At 36.7% G+C, this 20,936-nt stretch overlaps 1 protein-coding gene across 1 annotated transcript; it reads left to right on the top strand.

The window, feature by feature from the left end:
* Window positions 1-6,492: 6,492 nt before the first annotated feature.
* On the top strand, window positions 6,493-15,125 carry LOC104218837 (armadillo repeat-containing protein LFR-like). The gene is made up of 8 exons (XM_009769417.2): window positions 6,493-6,754; window positions 12,178-12,347; window positions 12,451-12,593; window positions 12,745-12,998; window positions 14,032-14,137; window positions 14,247-14,385; window positions 14,481-14,608; window positions 14,695-15,125. The coding sequence occupies exons 1-8, from the start codon at window positions 6,565-6,567 to the stop codon at window positions 14,948-14,950; spliced, it is 1,386 nt and encodes a 461-aa protein (XP_009767719.1). The 5' UTR covers window positions 6,493-6,564; the 3' UTR covers window positions 14,951-15,125.
* Window positions 15,126-20,936: the final 5,811 nt, after the last annotated feature.

Raw genomic sequence — 20,936 nt, 5'->3', positions numbered from 1 at the left:
GATTTGGAAGTTGCAAAAAATGTTGAAGTAAACAAAGTCAGGGAAATCGAAGATAAAGTGGTTAAGATGAAGACGTTTATTTGGATTTCAGTTGCACTTATTGTTGGTTTTGTTGCGACAATGTGGATGAAGTAAATTGTGTTTGCTGAAGATGACCTATGGTCCATATATCACTTGTTAATGTATGTTCCTAAGTACTAGAGTTTTTTTTGCCATTGTAAAACAATTACATCAATTGTTAATGTATGTTTCCAAGTAATAGTGTATTGATGTTCTATATTCCCAAGTACTAGTGTTTTGATGTTCAATCTACTGACTTGTCAATTGTTTGAAATTATTTTGAATTGTTTTATGGCATATGGTCCTTTTTTAAGTACTAGAACTTAGTTTGAAAACATAGATCACCAAAACATAAACTTTGGTGATGATCATATGGGACTAATATATGAACCTGGAGCTTTGGATAAGAAACAAATAGTCTCACTTCTGGATTTAATATTATATATACAAGATGACGCTAGACAACAAGTCAATACTATTTTCCAAACACAAATGCTTACAACACAGTACATCACCAAAAACAGCACAAAAAAACTAAAATTACATCACCAAAACATAATAATTCCAGTAGTAATTTTTTGGAACAACACCAAGAAACTATAATTACATCAGCAAAAATACAGTAATTCCAGTAGTTATATCACTAAAATAGCACCAAATAACTGTAACTACATCACTAAAACAACACCAAAAACAGCACCAAATAATTGTAATTACATCACCAAAGAAGATAATAACTCCAGTAGTTGTGGCAGCAGCCTGCTCAACTCTTCCCTCTTACTTTACTTCTTTCCCTTGATTAAAATAGTTAAAAAAGACAAGTTAAAAATATTCATGTCTAGTATTTAATACTTTGAAGTTAATGTAAAACAATACCAAATAACTGTAATTACATCACTAAAACAACACCAAATAACTGTAATTACATCACCAAAGAAGACAGTAACTCCAGTAGTTGTGGCAACAGCCTGCTCAGGTGTGGCAGCAGCCTGCTCAACTCTTCCTCTCTTACTTTGCTTCTTTCCCTTGATTAAAATATTTAAAAAAGACAAGTTTTAAATATTCATGTCTAGTATTTAATACTTTGAAGTTAATGTAAAATAATTACCTGACCACAAGTTCTTGCATTATGAGTTGTTTCTCCACATTTGCTATAAGTCATGATTCTTCCTTTTCTGGACTGTGACCACACTCCTTGTCTTTTAATTGCCTCATCCTTCTGCTTATCTATCTTAACCTTAGGTCTACCAGCCAATTTCATAAGCTCTGGAGGCTCCATTGCTTGAGATGGTTCAATCTTCCAAAACTTTTCTCCCCTGACAGGCTGTATTTTGTGCCTATAAGTCAGCAGAAATGCCTCCTTGCTATACCACTAGTTGATTTTATTCATTGGATCACCAGAGTCATGAAGTATATCTCTAATAGCATATGGACATGGGATTCTTGTAAGGTCCCATGCTCTGCAAGTGCACTTCTTCACAGCCAAGTTAACACAATGCTTGTCAGATCCTTCTGTTACTTTATAGCCATTTTTGACCATTTGCAATTACTTCACACTCATTATACAAGTCCATACATTTTGGACTGAAATCATATGTCCAGCTCCTAACTTCTTCTTCATGTTCTCTTAACAAGTTCATGGTCTTGATTCTGATGTCCTATAGCATCTTGATTATAGGCTTATGCCTTGCATCCACAATCCACTTGTTGAATGATTCAGTCAAGTTATTATCAACCGACTGATTCTTGCATACAATGTCTATATATGCTCTACACCAGGACTGGGGTGGGTACCTCAACAAAGCCTCTGCAGCATCTTTGTTCAATTCACCTAATTTTCCTAGCTGATCCTTGAAATCTTCTGCATATGTGCACCATGCACACCACCATAAAAGCTTCTTGTTTTCCCCAGTTTTGTACTGTTTGCACCAGTTAGATTCAATATGTCTAACACAGTACTTGTGATGTGCTTGGGGAATGACTGTTTTGACTGCATCAAGCAGTCCCTACAGAACAAACAAAGATGTTCAGAATTGATTATCAAGTAAAAAGTAATTGGAAGATTGAATAACAGATCAGAAATTTCAGAAAACTTCACCTTTTGCATATCTGACATGCAGGTGATTCCTTCCCCTTCCTTGAGGTCCAAAGAAGATTGTAGCAGCTGTAGGAACCAATTCCAAGTATTTTTGTTATCCTTATCAACAACTGCCCATGCCAAAGGGTAAAAATATCTGTGAATCCTGTCCAACTGCCGCTAACAATTGGCCTTTGGCTTTGCCCTTCAAAAAGGTACCATCCGAACCAATAAAAGGTCTCAATCCTAGATTGAAACCCATCTTCAAAGCATGAAAACACACATACATTCTCAAGAACCTTCTTCTTCCTTCTTCAAGTGCACTCTTTGAAAGTGTAACAACCACATCACTGCCAGGGTTACTTTCCCTCAATTTATTGGTATACGCCTCTAGTTTATTGTACTCATCTGAAAACTACCATCTAGTGACTCCAATACTATCCTCTGTGCCCTCTTTCACTTCCCATGACTAATATTTAGCTCAAAGTTTCTCTTCAAATCTAACATCATCTTCCTAACCTTGTACTTAGGATTATCCTGTAACTTCCTCTTGAAATATTGTGCAATGGTACTAAAATCAACAGTCTTATTATCAAATGCAGTGCCACAATCATGTTCAAAAGATAAAGTCTTGATTTTAACCCCACCAAACTTTTCTTTTGATATTAAGCACACAAAGGGACAACCAACAATATCACAAGTATACCTAAGCCTTTATAGGTCACTCTTATCTAATTTCAATCTTTTCTTCTTAGCCAGAGAATATAACTTCATACACTTCCTTTTCACTAAGTCACTAAGTTTTTCATTTATTTCCCTTTTCTTTTGTGCTTTAAGTGCTTCTAATTTTTCAGAATTGTATCCTTCAGAATTAGTATTAGAGTCATATCCTACATCGCTTTAGCTACAATCAGTACCAACATCATCCACAATTTTATTAGATTCTTCTTCATATTGTTCAATATTGAGAATAAAGTAAATAGGGGGCTCACATTCATCTACACCATATAGGTTCACTACATTGAATTCATTGCATAATAACCTTTGTAAATGTCTAATACCATTATCCCCCTCAATCACATAAACTTTACTAGATGGGGCATCAACTATAAGTTGTTGAACCCCTAAAAATCCTAGCTCATTTATGAATTCATTGACTATGTCTATGTGTGAAAGTAAGTCGGAGTCATAACCTGTCCAAGTCTTCACCAATTTTTCTGTGTAGACAACTTAAGGCTCAGTAACCCAATCACCATCATAATTGAATATTAAGTCAACTAGCACTATCTCCAACAACCTATAAAACACAACAGAAAAAAATATAATTAATGTAAAAGTCAGTAGTGAGAATGAATAATTAGTGCCAAAAAGCAATAATATTTTATGACAAGAGCCCCCTCCCCCCAAGGAAGAATCCAATATACCAGAATACTTTAATCAAATGGCCACACAATTGGAGACCATCGTTGTTAATAAACAAAGGAAAGTTCAGAATCTTCAGAAAACATAAATATACTTTAGGGAAAAGGACAAACAAACAAACCCCACATAACTCCACAAAATCCCACAAAACAAAGAGTCAGGACTTAATCCCACAAAGCCCCAGCAATAAATAAAGAACAAAGGTGTAAACCATGCATGCAAACACAAGAATAAGGATATATCAATGAAATTTCAGAAACTTTAGTTAGATGTAGATGAAATCTAAGAAATCGAAACCCTAACATAACCCTAAAATACGAAAAGAAAACTAAAAAATTGCAATACTAATATGAATAATATAGCAAAGACGAATCATTTTCACGGAGGAAGGTATAACCTTTATGGAATTTCTTCACTTCAAATCGGCTATCAACAAAGTTGTGAGAGTATTTTCATGTTCTAGATAGTTAGTGAGAGAAGAAAACGAAACGGGGAAAATGAAATGGACGAAATGGGTATTATTTAGTTTATAAATGACGGGTCGCGGGTTATGGGTTGGTGGGTTTCATGGAGTGGGTCGTCTCTTATGTGCCCAGATTTAAAAAAGGCAAGGATGGATGCCACGTGACACCTCCGTCTAACTAAGGGCAGATTTGTTAAGATAGTTGCACGACAGAGACTTTTATGGTCCAATAGTATAACATGAGACAATTTTAAACAATATACCATAGTATAGGGATATATCAGACCCTTTTCCGTTTAAAAATAGTTGAATAATGTTACACACTTGTTGAATTCAAGCCTTTAATTTCTTAACACACACGTGGCATGTATCAAGTACATTATCGGAAAGTACTGGACACTATATTACTGGAGTAGAGCAGATCTCATCCCATCAAGTAGTGCATTTAAAGAAGGCAAAATACATAAGTTAGCACCCGAACAATGGACCAAATCCCTGTTACACACTTTCTGTGGACACAAATAATATTACACACTCAACCTTTTAAAAATGTGTCTAATACACACCGCTTTTGACCATGACTCAGCATGTGTAAAACACCACGATAGAAGCGCGTCTACTAATAAAAATATTGTCTAATTATTTATTTTATGTCATGTGTTTGCAATTTCCTCATCTTCCCCACCCTTCCTCTCTCTCTCTTCCGCCAGCCAACACCCCCCACCAAATTCCTTCTTTTTCTTTTTCTTTCTGATTTCCTCTTAAATATACATATTTGCATTAATCTCAAGCTTCCAATCTATTTCCGTCTCCAGCCTCCTTTTTTATATGTTTGATTTCATTCATATTTAATAAAATTTTGTCATCATCGCCAATTTTTCAATTAATATAGCGTTTTTTTCCTTTATGAGTAATTTCGGCTACATCTATCGCGTGCATCTGCCTTTTCTTTAAATTTTGCGGTTATCTATCTCAGATTTAAGATTCTTAGCTTCTCACGTTGAAGAGGAGGCTGAATTTTTTATTCTGAAAGTTGGTGGTGGCAATGACAGCCATGGAAATGACAAACAAAATTTGGAAGAGAGCTATAAATGAAAATAGTACGTTTATGTCTTTGTTGATGTAGATAAGCTTCAATAGATATGGTACCCAAACAGTTGTAATTTTCGATCTACCTTTGCCATTGTTGCATTTTTTTTTAACAATGGCCTTGTTGTAGTGATGATACGGTGATGTGAGCCATGACATATTGACTTTTGATATTTTTATTTCTTTCTGGGATTAAATCACTTGGGCTCCTAATTTTTAGGTTGAATTGTGTGTTCTAATTTTTCGGGTGGTTCATGGAGGAGGAGATGGAGGTGAAAGAGATGGGGTTGGAGAAGATGAGGGTATATGTGTAATTTTATATTTTTTGTTTTATTTATTTATGTTAATGACACGTGTCACGACCTTATTGGTGCGTTACATTAACCATATTTAGGTAAAGTGGTCAAGAAAAAAGTGGGGTGTATTAGACACACTTTTAAAAGGTTGAGTGTGCAATATTATTTGTGTCCACAGAAAGTGTGTAACAAGGATTTGGTCCATTGTTCGGGTGCCAAATTATGTATTTTGCCTTTAAAGAAAATAATGAAGGTTGAATAGGAAGTGGGGTCCATCTCAAGAATTCAATAGCTTAGGCCAAGTTTTTTCAGTCATTAAGAACCCACAATCAAGCTTTTTAGCCTATTGTACAAGCAAACGATGCAGTTAAATTTTTGAAATGACTATGATGCCCTTGATCGACCTCCTCTTCTCTCTTCTATATAATAGAAAATATGTCCAGATTTTAAAAACTATTTAAAGTTCAGTCAGCTTTACAAACTTTAGACTTCTCATAACTTCAAGTTTGAAGTTAGGCTTTGACAGAGCTTAACTTCATATTCGACAAGCTGAAGTTGACTTTTAGGTGATTAAACTTTAAACACTTTATGAATTTCGAATATTCTTTAAATAAGGTCCTAAAAACGGCTATTTGTGCACTATCCCCCTACATCCGTGGGTTCAATTAAAAAAAATTCTTGCAACTACGAAAACTACAACACAAGCACTCTTTTTCCATTTATTCTATCTAAGAAAAAGAATTCAGCATAGCTCCTGACCGTCCCACCTTTTCATTTCTTGATCGATATAAAATCAAATGGTCGAGGGTCAATATTGTGTTCTATGAAAGAATAATCAAAATAGCTGCTAACCCAATTGCTTAAATTAAAAATAACTGTCATATGTTATAATATATGTATAAATAGATGTAATCAGTACATAATCAATATGGAGTTAGACCTCTTTATAACAATATTCCTATATAACAATACTTCGCTATAAAAACCAAGCTAAAGGTCTTTAGAAAAAGTAAATAGCAAGTAGAAAGGGCTATTTGTGCAAACATCTCTATCTGAAAACCCCACTCATTATTTCAGCATTTATTCTCCGACACTCTCTAATTCCCTTCACTGTGATTTTTGTGCATAGCAAAGAGGAGAGAAAGAAGCGGGAAAAGATGCAGAAGAGACAGAGCGGAGGCGGAGCAGCCGGTGGCTCCGCCACTCCGGTAGCAAAGAGAGGCCGTCCGGTCGGCAGTGGAGGCAGCAACGCTGCCGCTGCATCTGCTGCCTCTAGTGCTGCCGCCGACTCGGTAGCTCCTCCAACACTCCTCGGCCCTTCCCTTCATGTTCCCTATGCCTTCGCTGGTTAGTTGCCTTTATCATATGTGTATTTTACTGAAATATTAATATGTTCCTTAAATTGATAGCTTTAGAATGATTTTACTAGTGTAATTTTGAAGTAAATTATTACTCCCTCCGTCCCAAATTAACAAGCACTTAAACTCAAAAAAATTATCCGAAATAATTGTCACTCTAGGAATTCAAGACTAAATTTGTTAATTTTTGTATAGTAGTTCTGTTTAATACTGCTCAATACGCAATGTACATTTAATAGGGGTAACTTAGTAAATATATCTTGTATTTTATTGTTTTCTTAATGAGCGTGAAAATAACTAAAACGACAATTAAAATAGGATGGAGGGAGTAAAATTTTTGAGCTTTTGTACTGCGAGCAGTGGCGGAGGCAGGAAATATAAAGGGGTTCAAAAAAGAAAAAAGTTAAAAAATTGAAAGAAATTGTGACGAATGAGAATTGAACCAGTGACCTCACAAAAGTTTTGAACCCCCTTGACCACTAAGCTATGCTTTTGGGTTGTGTCAAGCGGATTCAAAACATAATATATAGAGGTAAAAAAACAGATTTTGCCTTATATATACAGTGTTATTTTTCGGCAAAGGGGGTTCTAGTGCAATGACGGAGGCAAGATTTCCGCTAAAGGGGTTCAAAAAAGAAAAAAAGTCAAAAAAAATTGTAGCTAGTGGGAATTGAACCAATAATAAATGGTAAGTAACCTCATAGACGAAGCCAAGATTTCAACTTTATGGGTTCTAGAGTTTAGAATGACGAGTTAATAACTAGGTTCTAAACTTAATATATGGAGAATTTCTTACAAATATACATTGTTGAGCAAAAGCTACTGGATACCGCCGAACCTGTAGCCGGGCTTCTAGCTCCGTCCCTGAGTAACCTGCTATGATAAATCTTAAAGCTTTTATACGCCTCTCGCCTTTAGTAACACATTTAATACCAAGTGTTGTAGATGGAATTCAGAGCTGGTTCTTCAGGTTGTTACTGCTCTAGGAGATCCCTTCGGGAAAAGAACTTAACTATTCTACTCCCTCCGGTCTATTTTAGTTGTCATGGTTATCTTACACACCTTTTAAAAAACTATTAATAAGAAGGGCTTTTCGACTACTACACCCTTATTTATATCTTTAATCAAATGTTTTTTGTACTTTCAAGAACAATTATTTAAGGGCAAAAATGGAGAAAATGGAGTAATTAATTATATCTTGATTTTCTTAAATAACAAATATTTTGGACCAATTGTTTTTAGCAACCACGACAAATAAAATGGACCAAAGGAAATAGTATCATCATAATGCCCCTTGTATCTCTAGTGATGAAAAGGAGAGGCTGCATAGAGCTTTTATAGAAGAGGAGATCTTATGCATCATTAACAGTTGTGAAAGCGACAAAGCTCCAGGACCGGATGGTTTTTCTATGGGGTTCTACAAAAGGTGTTGGCCGATTCTTAAAGATGATTTGTCGAATGCTCTCAACTATTTCCATAACCATGAGGTATTTGAGAGAAGTTTGAACTGTTCTTACATTGCTCTCATCCCTAAGAAAATTGGTGCAAAGGAACTTAAAGATTATAGACCTATCACTTTGATAGGCAGTTTCTACAAGATTCTCTCCAAAGCTTTGGCGAATAGACTTAAAGTAGTGATTCTGAAGTTAATCGGCTCTTTTCAGATGGCTTTTCTTAGTGACAGGAACATTACTGATGCTGCTTTGATCGCTAATGAATGCTTAGATTCGAGGGTTAAGTTAGGAAAGTCGGGGATCATTTGTAAGCTTGACATAGAGAAAGCTTTCGACCATGTTAATTGGAAGTTTTTACCGGGTATGCTGAGTCAAATGAGTTTTAGCTAGAAATGGATTAACTGGATGAGATTTGCATTTCTTCGGTAAAATTTTCTGTTCTAATAAATGGTACTCCACGGGGGTTTTTTCTCTTCACAAAGAGGACTTAGGCAAGGAGATCCGCTTTCTCCGTTTCTCTTTATTCTAGTCATGGAGGGGCTTAGCAACATGTTACACAAAGCTTCACAAGTAAACTGGATTTCGGGCTTCCACGCATACAGTAGAGGCTTGGGGAATATTAAAATTTCTCACGTTTTATACATTGATGACACCTTAATTTTATGTGATGCGGAGGAACATCGGGTCTTATTCTTGAGGATGATTTTGTCTTTGTTTGAATCGGTGTCGGGCTTGCACATAAACTTTTCAAAAAGTTCCATGTTTCCGGTGAATACTGTGCCAAATATCAGTCAACTTGCAACATTATTGCAATGCAACCACGGTTCGTTTCCTACAAAATATCTGGGGTTACCTTTAGGAGTCAAATACAAATTAGTGTCAATTTGGAATGAGGTCCTTGAGAAGATGGAAAAAAGGTTGGCGAATTGGAAGAGACAATATCTCTCCCTGGGTGGTAGAATAACTTTAATCAACAGTGTGCTTGACGCACTACCCACTTACACCATGTCTCTATTTCCGGCTCCTTCTTCAGTGTTGAAACGCATGGACAAATTAAGGAGAGATTTTCTTTGGAATGACAATAAACTATCAAAGCCTATTTGCCTTGTAAATTGGAAAACAATCATCAAAGACAAAAGGAAGGGGGGTCTGGGAATTAAAAGCCTTAAGAATCATAATGAAAGTCTTCTGATGAAGTGGCATTGGAGATTCAACATGGAGAAAAATGCACTTTGGACGAGAACTTTGATGGAAAAGTTTTCATTGGACAATTCATGGCACACCAAAGAGTCTAGAGTGCCTCATAGCACCGGTTTATGGAAACATATTAGAGGGCATTGGAACAAGTTTGAGTCAAACATGGGTTTTATTCTTGGCAATGGAAGGAAAATCAGGTTTTGGGAAGATGCATGGTTGGGTCATACGCCACTAAAAGACCAATTTTCAGATTTTTATAATCTATCCTTGCGTCACAATGGGGCAATTGCAGATTTCTGTATATCGCAAGGCTGGAATTTGAGTCTTACAAGGAATATTAATGATTGGGAAATGGAGAGGGTAGGCCTCTTGCTACAAATGCTAAGCAACACTGTTTTGGGTCACAACAAAATGGACTTTATCAGTTGGAAGGGTCACCCCAAGGACATTTTTTCAGTTAAAAGCTGTTACAATATGCTGGGGTTTTGCAACAGTGAGTTATGGCCTTGGAAAAAAATATGGTACAACATGGCACCTTTAAAGGTTTCTTGCTTCTCTTGGATTGTGGCTAAGGAGACATGCCTCACAGAAAACAATCTCCAGAAGAGGGGTTTCCAGCTGTGCGGCAGATGTCCTTTATGTGAAGAACAATTTGAAGATGTTACCCATCTTTTTTTGCATTGCAAGGTTACAAGCCAGTTATGAAACATGTTCTTTTCAATATTTGGTATGTCTTGGACCATGCCTAACTCCATTTCAGAAATGCTGAACTGCTGGACGAGGGAGGGTCTATGCAAGAAAGCTCAAAAGACTTGGAACACTGTTCCTCAAGTTATCTGGTGGTCCGTCTGGCTTGAAAGAAACAATAGAATTTTTGAAGGCAAAAGAAGAAATTTACAGTGCCTTAAACTTAATTGCATTTTGTTGATCGCTTTTTGGTGCAAACTGGCTTTTGCACCAGATGTAGATGATATTTTAGACGCAATTGCTGATTTGCTCAACCTGTAATTACGCCTGTTGCACTGGCTTAGTGCAAATATTTATATAATATATTATTTACCCATAAAAAAAAAGAAATAGTATTCTAATAGTAAAAATCCAACAATTTGGTCAACCCAAGGTAAGATGAAACATGATTCATGTAAATTGAAGGCGTTTCGGAAAAATTAATTGACCTGTTGAATGTGGGGTTGGCGAATTGGAAGAGACAATATCTCTCCCTGGGTGGTAAAATAACTTTAATCAACAGTGTGCTTGACGCACTACCCACTTACACCATGTCTCTATTTCCGGCTCCTTCTTCAGTGTTGAAACGCATGGACAAATTAAGGAGAGATTTTCTTTGGAATGACAATAAACTATCAAAGCCTATTTGCCTTGTAAATTGGAAAACAGTCATCAAAGACAAAAGGAAGGGGGGTCTGGGAATTAAAAGCCTTAAGAATCATAATGAAAGTCTTCTGATGAAGTGGCATTGGAGATTCAACATGGAGAAAAATGCACTTTGGACGAGAACTTTGATGGAAAAGTTTTCATTGGACAATTCATGGCACACCAAAGAGTCTAGAGTGCCTCATAGCACCGGTTTATGGAAACATATTAGAGGGCATTGGAACAAGTTTGAGTCAAACATGGGTTTTATTCTTGGCAATGGAAGGAAAATCAGGTTTTGGGAAGATGCATGGTTGGGTCATACGCCACTAAAAGACCAATTTTCAGATTTTTATAATCTATCCTTGCGTCACAATGGGGCAATTGCAGATTTCTGTATATCGCAAGGCTGGAATTTGAGTCTTACAAGGAATATTAATGATTGGGAAATGGAGAGGGTAGGCCTCTTGCTACAAATGCTAAGCAACACTGTTTTGGATCACAACAAAATGGACTTTATCAGTTGGAAGGGTCACCCCAAGGACATTTTTTCAGTTAAAAGCTGTTACAATATGCTGGGGTTTTGCAACAGTGAGTTATGGCCTTGGAAAAAAATATGGTACAACATGGCACCTTTAAAGGTTTCTTGCTTCTCTTGGATTGTGGCTAAGGAGGCATGCCTCACAGAAAACAATCTCCAGAAGAGGGGTTTCAAGCTGTGCGGCAGATGTCCTTTATGTGAAGAACAATTTGAAGATGTTACCCATCTTTTTTTGCATTGCAAGGTTACAAGCCAGTTATGAAACATGTTCTTTTCAATATTTGGTATGTCTTGGACCATGCCTAACTCCATTTCAGAAATGCTGAACTGCTGGACGAGGGAGGGTCTATGCAAGAAAGCTCAAAAGACTTGGAACACTGTTCCTCAAGTTATCTGGTGGTCCGTCTGGCTTGAAAGAAACAATAGAATTTTTGAAGGCAAAAGAAAAAATTTACAGTGCCTTAAACTTAATTGCATTTTGTTGATCGCTTTTTGGTGCAAACTGGCTTTTGCACCAGATGTAGATGATATTTTAGACGCAATTGTTGATTTACTCAACCTGTAATTACGCCTGTTGCACTGGCTTAGTGCAAATATTTATATAATATATTATTTACCCATAAAAAAAAAGAAATAGTATTCTAACAGTAACAATCCAACAATTTGGTCAACCCAAGGTAAGATGAAACATGATTCATGTAAATTGAAGGCGTTTCGGAAAAATTAATTGACCTGTTGAATTTGAGGAAATAATACAGGCATTTGTAGAAGATGATGTGGGTAAACTGTTGCACTTTTCAGCTACTTATGATTCTCATTTGGTTACCAATCTTTTGTTTTTCTTTACAGAACAGAATAATAAAAGGATTGTCCTGGCACTTCAAAGTGGATTGAAGAGTGAGCTGACGTGGGCATTAAACACTCTCACTTTGCTATCATTTAAAGAGAAAGATGAAGTCCGGAAAGATGCAACCCCTCTTGCAAAAATTCCTGGGCTGCTTGATGCTCTACTTCAAGTTGTATGTTTCTGAATGTCTGCCGTGCAACCTGCGGTTCATAAATAACTTTTCATTAGTTTATTCCTATTTAATGTCTTAGTGATAGGAATGATCTGTTCAACAGATAGATGACTGGCGTGATATAGCCTTACCAAGGGTGCTTGTGAAGGCACCACGTGTTCGGCTTTTGGGTGCAAATTCAGCTGTTACTGGATTTGGAAATGAATATGAGGCCTTGAACTCAAATAATCCCTTACCCCATCCTAGGTAATTCAGCATGCGCCTTCGCCCCCTCCATCTTCTTCTGGTTTCCTTTGGTTGTAAATCTTAGTTTTCCGATGCACGAGATCTGCATTGCAGAATTCCTAGCCTATATCTAATTGCCTGCATTACTTTGTCCATTTATCCTTGACCACAGTGCTGGATCTGGATCTTCCAAAGAGGCATCTGTTCATAAGAGTACTTCCAAGACTCGCCCTGGAGCCTGGAGTTTTGAAGAAGATGGCCTATTTAATTTGGATGAGGAGGGGCGGGCTGAGAAGCAGCTGTGTGCTGTTGCTGCTTCAAACATTATCCGCAACTTCTCTAACATGCCAGATAATGAAGTCATCATGGCGCAGCATAGGCATTGCTTGGAAACCATATTTCAATGTCTTGAAGATTATGTTACAGGTGGGGAAATAGATTTAGACTTAATGTTTTAAGTTTTTTCTGTGTTTGGTTGTCATCTATCATGTGGCGTTTTGTATTATGTTCTCCTTATCTAAGGTATTTACTATATCTTCTCAAACTATCTTCCTGGTTATAATTGAGAAGAATGTTGATCGTTAATGATGTCTGTAATTGACTTTTTAGACCAATAAATACTGTTGAGAAAGTTCCTCTCATTGAAGAGGGAAAGTCTCCTGTTTATTCCTCGGAAACCTCCCTAATAATTCAGCACATTCCAAAGTTCTCATAGTCAAATTCCCTAGCTGTTTAGTCACCCTTTTACTGTTGTTGCTTGTTAACCTATTGAAAGTTTATGACTTATGTGGCTTCACTCTTATCCTTTGTGATGAAAAGCATCAATTTGAGATTCATGTGATTGCTTGGCATAATCTTAAAGAAATTGCTTGAACTCTGTTGGAGTGTCGAATACATTGACTTAGTCTGGCCATTTAGTTGTTTCTTAGTCTTAAAATACCGTCTTGCCCTATTCTATATTTTTTATAGTGTTGGTTATGAATTTGCATGGCATGCCCTTCCACCAGAACTCTTTAGTCTTTGGTTATCTTACCATCTTATTCCTAGTGTGTCTTTCGTCTTTTTGTTATCTTACCTTGCTGTTGTTACTAGTTGTGTTACTGTTTCCTTTTGCATCGTTCCTTGAGCCGAGGGTCTATTGAAAACAGCCTTCCTATCGTCACAAGGTAGGGGTAAGGTCTGCGTCACACTACTCTCCCTAGACCCCACTTGTGGGATGAGATTTCACTGGGTTGTTGTTGTTTCCCTTCTGCCAAAAAATGGAAAAAATAAATAAACCTTTAAAATAGAAAACAAACAAATTATTTGGTCCTATTTCATGAAGAAGATAGGAGAATGAATATGTGATTTGTTATGCCTGAAATGTCAGATGCTCTTGCTTAAAATATTTTCTTGACTCATTTCCATTTAAAACATTTTCTGTTCTACCTATTCTGATTTTGGACTTCTTATTTGACAGAGGATGAGGAACTTGTCACAAATGCCCTCGAGACTGTAGTGAATTTGGCGCTGTTGCTGAATCTTCGGATCTTTAGCTCCTCAAAACCTTCTTTTATCAAAATGACGTAAGCATTTGGCTTGTCAGTTGTTTGCTTTGGTATTATTAGGTCTAATACAAGTAGACTCTTTTCTGTAATGGTATTTTCTAAATTGAGTTGTTTGTTCCTGATCCAGGGAGAAACGTGCAGTCCAGGCTCTCATGGGAATGCTGGGATCTGCCGTGAAGGCCTGGCACGCTGGCGCTGCTGAATTAATTGGTCGTCTTATAATAAATCCCGACAATGAACCTTTCCTACTTCCTTTTGCTTCACAGGTTGATATTCCTTTTGACAACTGAAATACTATATGTCCTTCTGTACCTTATGAATGCTCAGTAAACTCACTAAACACAATTCATGAGACATGCAGATATATAAACGTTTAGTCGATATAATGAGCCTACCACCTACTGATGCTCAAGCAGCTGCTGTAGGTGCATTATATAACCTTACAGAAATAAATATGGACAGTCGTTTGAAGCTCGCCAGTGAACGATGGTGAGAGAAACTTTTTGACCTATTAATAGGCCATATATTACGGTTACTGTCTATCTGAATGACTTACTCACCGCATATAACTTCAGGGCAATTGATCGACTGTTGAAAGTGATTAAGACACCACATCCAACACCAGAAGTTTGCAGGAAAGCAGCAACTATTTTGGAAAGCCTCGTGTTGGAGCCACAGAACAAGCCCCTCTTACTGGTGTATGAAAATGCTTTTGCAGAGATGCTCTTTGGGGATGCAAGATACTCGGACATATTTGCAAGGATATTATATGAACTAACATCACGGCCAAGCAACAAAGTCGCATCAGCTTGTGGAATCTGGGGCATGTAAACCCGGAGTGCTATCGTGGGTGGATTTCTGCTGACATCCTGCTGTAAATATTGTTCAACTTGAATATTTATTAGGTAAACATGCCTTTTTATTTCTCTAAGCACTAATTAACGCGTTGTATTGCATGTCTCCCACTAGTTAGTTCTTAAATGCAAAACCCTTTAGCATTGTAGAACTATAGTTCTTGGCGGTAGTTCTTTCTCCTTAAAGCAAGTGCACAAATTATAGGCTAGTCCTTTGGTTCTGTACTAAGGACGTTACACATGGTGTGTTGGTTAGCCACTTGTTATGGCTTGATCCTTGTCGCGGTATTTAAGTTGGAACGATAGTACAAGTGTGAGCTTATACACCCGAGTTTTGAATTTCTTCAGCTGAAATTGTAACGAGAAACATGCAGGGGATTCTCCGATGTGAAAATAAAACAGTTGCACGAGTTAGGGGCTAAATGTTGTGATATGAAGTTCAAGACGCCATGTTAGGACTGAATAAAACTGAAGTAGTCTCTTTGGTACTGTAAAGAATTTGTGAGACTATATTTCCCTTGCCCTATATATGCATAACTTAAATTTTTTCGATTAAATTGCTTACCACTAAATGTATCTACACTATACCCTTGTCTGCTGTCTCTGATGACTTATTTCAAGTATGCCAGCCCACAAGCCACGTGAAAATAGCACGGTGGCTTTTGCAAAGTCATTGAAAAATAGCCAACTTTTGCAAAGTCATTGAAAAGTAGCCACTATTTTGCTGCAACACGGAAAGTACCAGCATAATATATTGGAGATTGGTGTACCTGTGTATAAACTTTCACCATATTATGCTGGAACTCCAACACATGAAAAATTCCTGCATAATATATTGGAGATTGGAGCACCTGTGTATGAACCTCCAACATATTATGCTGGAACTCCAATATATTATGCTGGAATATTATACGGATTTTGAACAGTGTTTTCGTTCAAATTTATCTTTACATGAAAATTGGTTAATTTTCGACTACTTTTGAAACTGTGGCTATTTTTCAATTACCACTTGTAAATTTGGCTATTTTTGAATTTTCCCCGCGAGAAATTGCTAAAAGATTGATAAATCAAAAATAAAATAAAATACAGGTATACCTGAGAGTTACTCCCTAAAGTGTGATAATGAAGTTGCCTGTGAATATGTAGCAAATTATCTGACTACAGCAAGTTTACAACGTGGGTTACACTACCTGTCCCTTCAGATAAACTTCCCCCCTCACCCCCCCCCCCCCCAAAAAAAAAAAAAACCCCCAACTCTTACTGCAGCTATTTCCAGCTTTTTATGTCCTTAAAAGGCGAATTCAGGATTTTTACTTGATTGGTGCGATCTTTAAGGTTCTTAGCACGGTAGTCATTATAGTTTCAAGATTTATGAGTTTAGATTTAATACATGATGAATTTTTCTGTGAATTTTCACATAAATTCCGATGAACTCGGTGCTGGATCTGTCCCTGTTTATGGCTACCTTCTTGTTACCTTCCCCTTCTCATCTCAGCCATTCAAACAGTTGGTTCCATTTTGCTCAGCTATTTGCATGTTCGTCCTTACCTTCACTTGAGATTTTTGTGAGTTTTCACATAGAAATCTATGCTCCGCGAAGAAAATACTAGATATAGATGAACCGATTCTCGACCCTTTGACTTAGGATTAGTCAGTTCTATTTCTCGATGGGGCGGGAAAGGAATATAACTTAGCAGTAGAGTGTCACCTTGACGTGGTGAAAGTCATCAATTATCCCTAAGCCCAGTGTGAGTTTTTTCTAGTTGGATTTGCTCCCCGCCGTCGTTCAATAAGAATAGATAAGAGGCTCGTGGGATTAACATGAGGGGCAGGGATGGCTATATTTCTGATGCTGGAGCCGCCCACCCCTTCTTGTCATCTTTCGTACAAACAGCTGGTTCCATATTGCTTAGCTATTTGCACGTCACCTCCACTTGATGCATTTATTACTTGAGATTTAATACAAGTTCTAGGGTCACTTGGCAGTAAACCACATATACAACAACAACAACCACCCAGTATAATCCTACTTAGTGGGGTCTGGGGAGAGTAGTGTGTACGCAGACCTTACCCCTACGCTGGGGTAGAGAGGCTGTTTCCAAATAGATCCCCATCATTCTTCCCTCCAAGAACTTCCCACCTTGTTGTGATATTGTTGAACAATCACATCCTATGAAAAATGACATTCCTTCCCTATTTTATGCATAGGTGTTAGACTGGTCACGATGTTTAAGAAATTAAATAAGATTTTTGACATGTAAGTCAAATATATGCGAACTAACAAAATTATCATTTTAAACGAGTGTAGTGAAAGTTTCATGTGTTTTTTATATTCTCCCTCCTTATAAAAGCATGAACTTTTATATCGATAAGTCTCACAAGTCATGTCATTAATGGGAAAGCATGTAGTGTAAAATTGGGTACGTTTCAATGATGCAAGTTTTGTAACTATGGTCTTATCCACTCTTGAAGTCATGTGGCTGGGTTTGCGAAAATATGAAATTTTACAAGTGGGTCTGGGGTAGTGTGTACGTAAATATTACCTTAAGGTTGGCATGTGGGCCGGTTAGGGCCCTAAACGGGCCAAGTCGGCCGGTCTCGTGGGCCGCGGTCCCGATCCCGGGCCGGTCCCTAATTAAATGGGCTTAGCGGTCCCGGGCTAAACAATCTTTTGTAGGAACCGGTTCGGGACGGGGCTCACTAACTCATTGTCTCGGGATATATGGGCCGGTCCCGCGGGCTAAGTGGGCCCAACGGCTAAATATTGATTTTTTAATAAAAAAATTAAATAGAAATTAGAGACAAAAAGATGTTAAAAAAATATCTAAGGCAATGCCTTGTAAATTTATTATAGAATTGTGACCTAAATTTTTTAATTCAAATTTATAGACAAAAATATTGTAAAGAGATATTCAAAACAATGCCTTGTAATTTTATTATAGCATTAAAAAAATATGGCAATATCTTTCTTAGTCTTCCTCCCCCTATGGAATGAGCACAATAAGGTGCTAATACCACCATTGAGAAGAAAAAGAAACTAATCAAGATGTGCCAAAATACAAGTTACATAATACATACTAATTTTTTATCATACAAGTTACATGGTATCTCTTACAAACTTCATAAATCCTTCAAGGTTCGGAGGAATTTCCGTTGGTGGTGGCGGAAAATTAGCTTGGTCATCGCCGCTTCCATTGTCGGGCGAAGCAGCATCCTTCGCAAGTTCAGCTAGCATTTCTTCGTAAGCTTCGTCTTCCTCTGGTTGTGATTGAGCAAGTCCAAAATTTCTTCTATCCGAACAGATCCAATATATGAAAAGTACTAATTTTTCCAAGCTCTCCATCATAGACGCTCTATAATCACGGTTTGAAGTCTTGCTTGACTGAAAGCGCTCTCTGATGTCACTGTTGAAGCTTGAATAGTTAAAATGTCTCGGACATCCTTGAAAGAACCAGAAAATGTTTTTCTTTGTCCTTCCACCATTGCAAAAGATTCAAGGAGCCATCAGGATTCACATGCTCAATTTGCTGTGGTAAATAAACTTCAAACTCATTTAGTTGTGAAAAATCATTACTACTAGAACCAAAAGAACCCCTAAACCCCACCCAAGCACTAAGTGTTCTTACTCCCACAATTCTTTTAGAAGATTGAGAATCAGAATAAGAAGGAGTTGGAACATTTGGTCTAGCATTATTTAATGCAACTTGATAAGCATTATAAATAGTTTGAACATTTATTCTAATTGAGGTTATTGCTTTCGGAAGTTTAGGTAACTCATCATCTTCAAGTGCTAAACTATTATAAACAGTTTCATACCAAAATTGAGGACCTCCTAATTTCATACAAGGATTTAACAAAGCAGCAACACCATAAATAGGGGGAATATGAAAAATATTTTTTAAACTTCTTTCTCATAGAATCAATAGCAAGTTTATAAATTTCCCCACCCCTTTAAAAATGAGCAAACAAATTTACAAATGCTGCAATATAAACTAAACAGTTAGAAATAGCAGGATAATATTGCCCAGAAAATTCATTTTTAGCAATATAAAATTTTTCAAAAAAATCAAGAAGCATTTTAACATTAGCCCAATCTCCATTCGTAAGGTGCTCATCATCATCACTTACATGTGCATTAAATGTTGAGTTTATGGGGTTTCTATATTCATATGCAACAACCAAACTTTCATACATGTAATTACATCTAGTTGGACAAGGTTTAGTAATCTTTCTTTCTCTTAGGCCACATTCATCGCATCTTTTAAAATATTCCCTAAGTCTATTTCTACGGTTTGAATGAAAAAGCCAGTTAAGAGCCATTTTAACCTTTTCAATTTGAATTTAAAATTTTCATACCATCACCCACAATTAAATGGTAAATATGACAAATACATCTAACATGAAAAATGTTGCTAAATGCAGGATTTAGCGTAGTGGTAAGCAAGTCTATAGCATTTGTGTTATTAGTAGCATTATCCATTGAAACCGACATTATTTTATCACTAATGTAAAAATATCTGCAAATATCTGTAACTGTGCTAGCAATAAATTGCCCGGTGTGACGTGAAGCAATTATTCTATAAGCAATTATGTGCTTTTGTATTATCCAATCCTCATCAATCCAATGACTGGTAACTGTAAGGTAATCGCAGTCGTTACTACTTCTACCAATATCAATTGTAATAGCAACACACCAATTTACATGAGTAAATAAATAGCGCAAATATTGTTCATATTCATGCTTATATTTATAAATATCGTTCTTTACGGTTGTGCGAGGAAAAGCTTTATAAGTAAGATTTAAAAAATTTCTAATATAATGCACAAAAGAAGGTCAGAAGGAAAACTATATGGTAAGCACATAATAGTTACCATTTTTGCTAATTCTTCTCGATCTTTTTTTGGATCATAATATAAAATATCACCTGTAACAGTGTTAATTTCCGGTTGAAATTGATTTGAACCGATCCTAGGGTCAGCCTAAGTAGGACTAGGTACACTTTTCCCCTCGGCCAAAGCTTTCAGACGTTCATATCTTACTCCATTTTTAGGGTATTTTTTTATGTGTCTAGTCAAAGTCCCCCCCCCCTCTCGCGATCCAAAATATTTAAAAGCCAACTCCATACCACAAGTTTTACACTTAGCCTTATTTTGTGGAACTAGTTGAGTAAAAAATGGCCAAACATGAGATGTTTCCGTCCGTTTGGTAGGTTATCTATAAAAAGTAGGGGCAATAACAAGAGTATCAGATGAGTCATCATTTGGATTAGCAGCGTTATTACTAGTGGGTGTATCATCATTCGGTTGAGTTTCATCAAGATCAATTCTCATCATAATTTGCATCAATAATATTATAATTATTAGAATAAAGAGTATTCATTAATTCATGGTCTAATTGTTCACCGGCTGCAATATTATCGCAAAATTAACTCTCGGTAAATTATAATAAACTATTATCGCTATCAAGAATAGGAGGTGTAGGACGGATATGGGGTTTGGTTCGGGGAGCCGGGGGCAGGGGAGGAGGAACAACATGACCACTAGATTCGGCACTCTTGGATTTTCCCTTATTCTTAATTTTTTAAGGAAGACATCTTAATTACAAGTAATAGCAAATAAATAAAACAAATAAAACAATAATATTAAGACTTAAGAGTTGGAATGAATTTTTCCGAATTGACGAACAACTTGTTGAAAATTGATCATCATTGAAGACTTGAAGACTTCAATTCACCAACTTCACAATTTTTTCACAAATTGTAAAAATCTCAATATTGTTTTACTATTTTTTGGAATAAAGTAAGCAATAGTAGCAAGTATAGAAGAAAATTAGTGAGATTGTGATAGATTGATATTGATTTTATAAGAAAAATAAAAGAATGAGGGGGTATTTATAGTTGAAAATAGGGAAAAAGTGTAATTATAAAAAGTTTGGGGTTAAAACAAAGTTGGGGAGGGGGGAG

The sequence above is a fragment of the Nicotiana sylvestris genome, chromosome 9 (assembly GCF_000393655.2).
Source record: "Nicotiana sylvestris chromosome 9, ASM39365v2, whole genome shotgun sequence".
NCBI classification, from domain to species: domain Eukaryota; kingdom Viridiplantae; phylum Streptophyta; class Magnoliopsida; order Solanales; family Solanaceae; genus Nicotiana; species Nicotiana sylvestris.
This window is presented reverse-complemented; position numbering and strand designations above follow the sequence as displayed.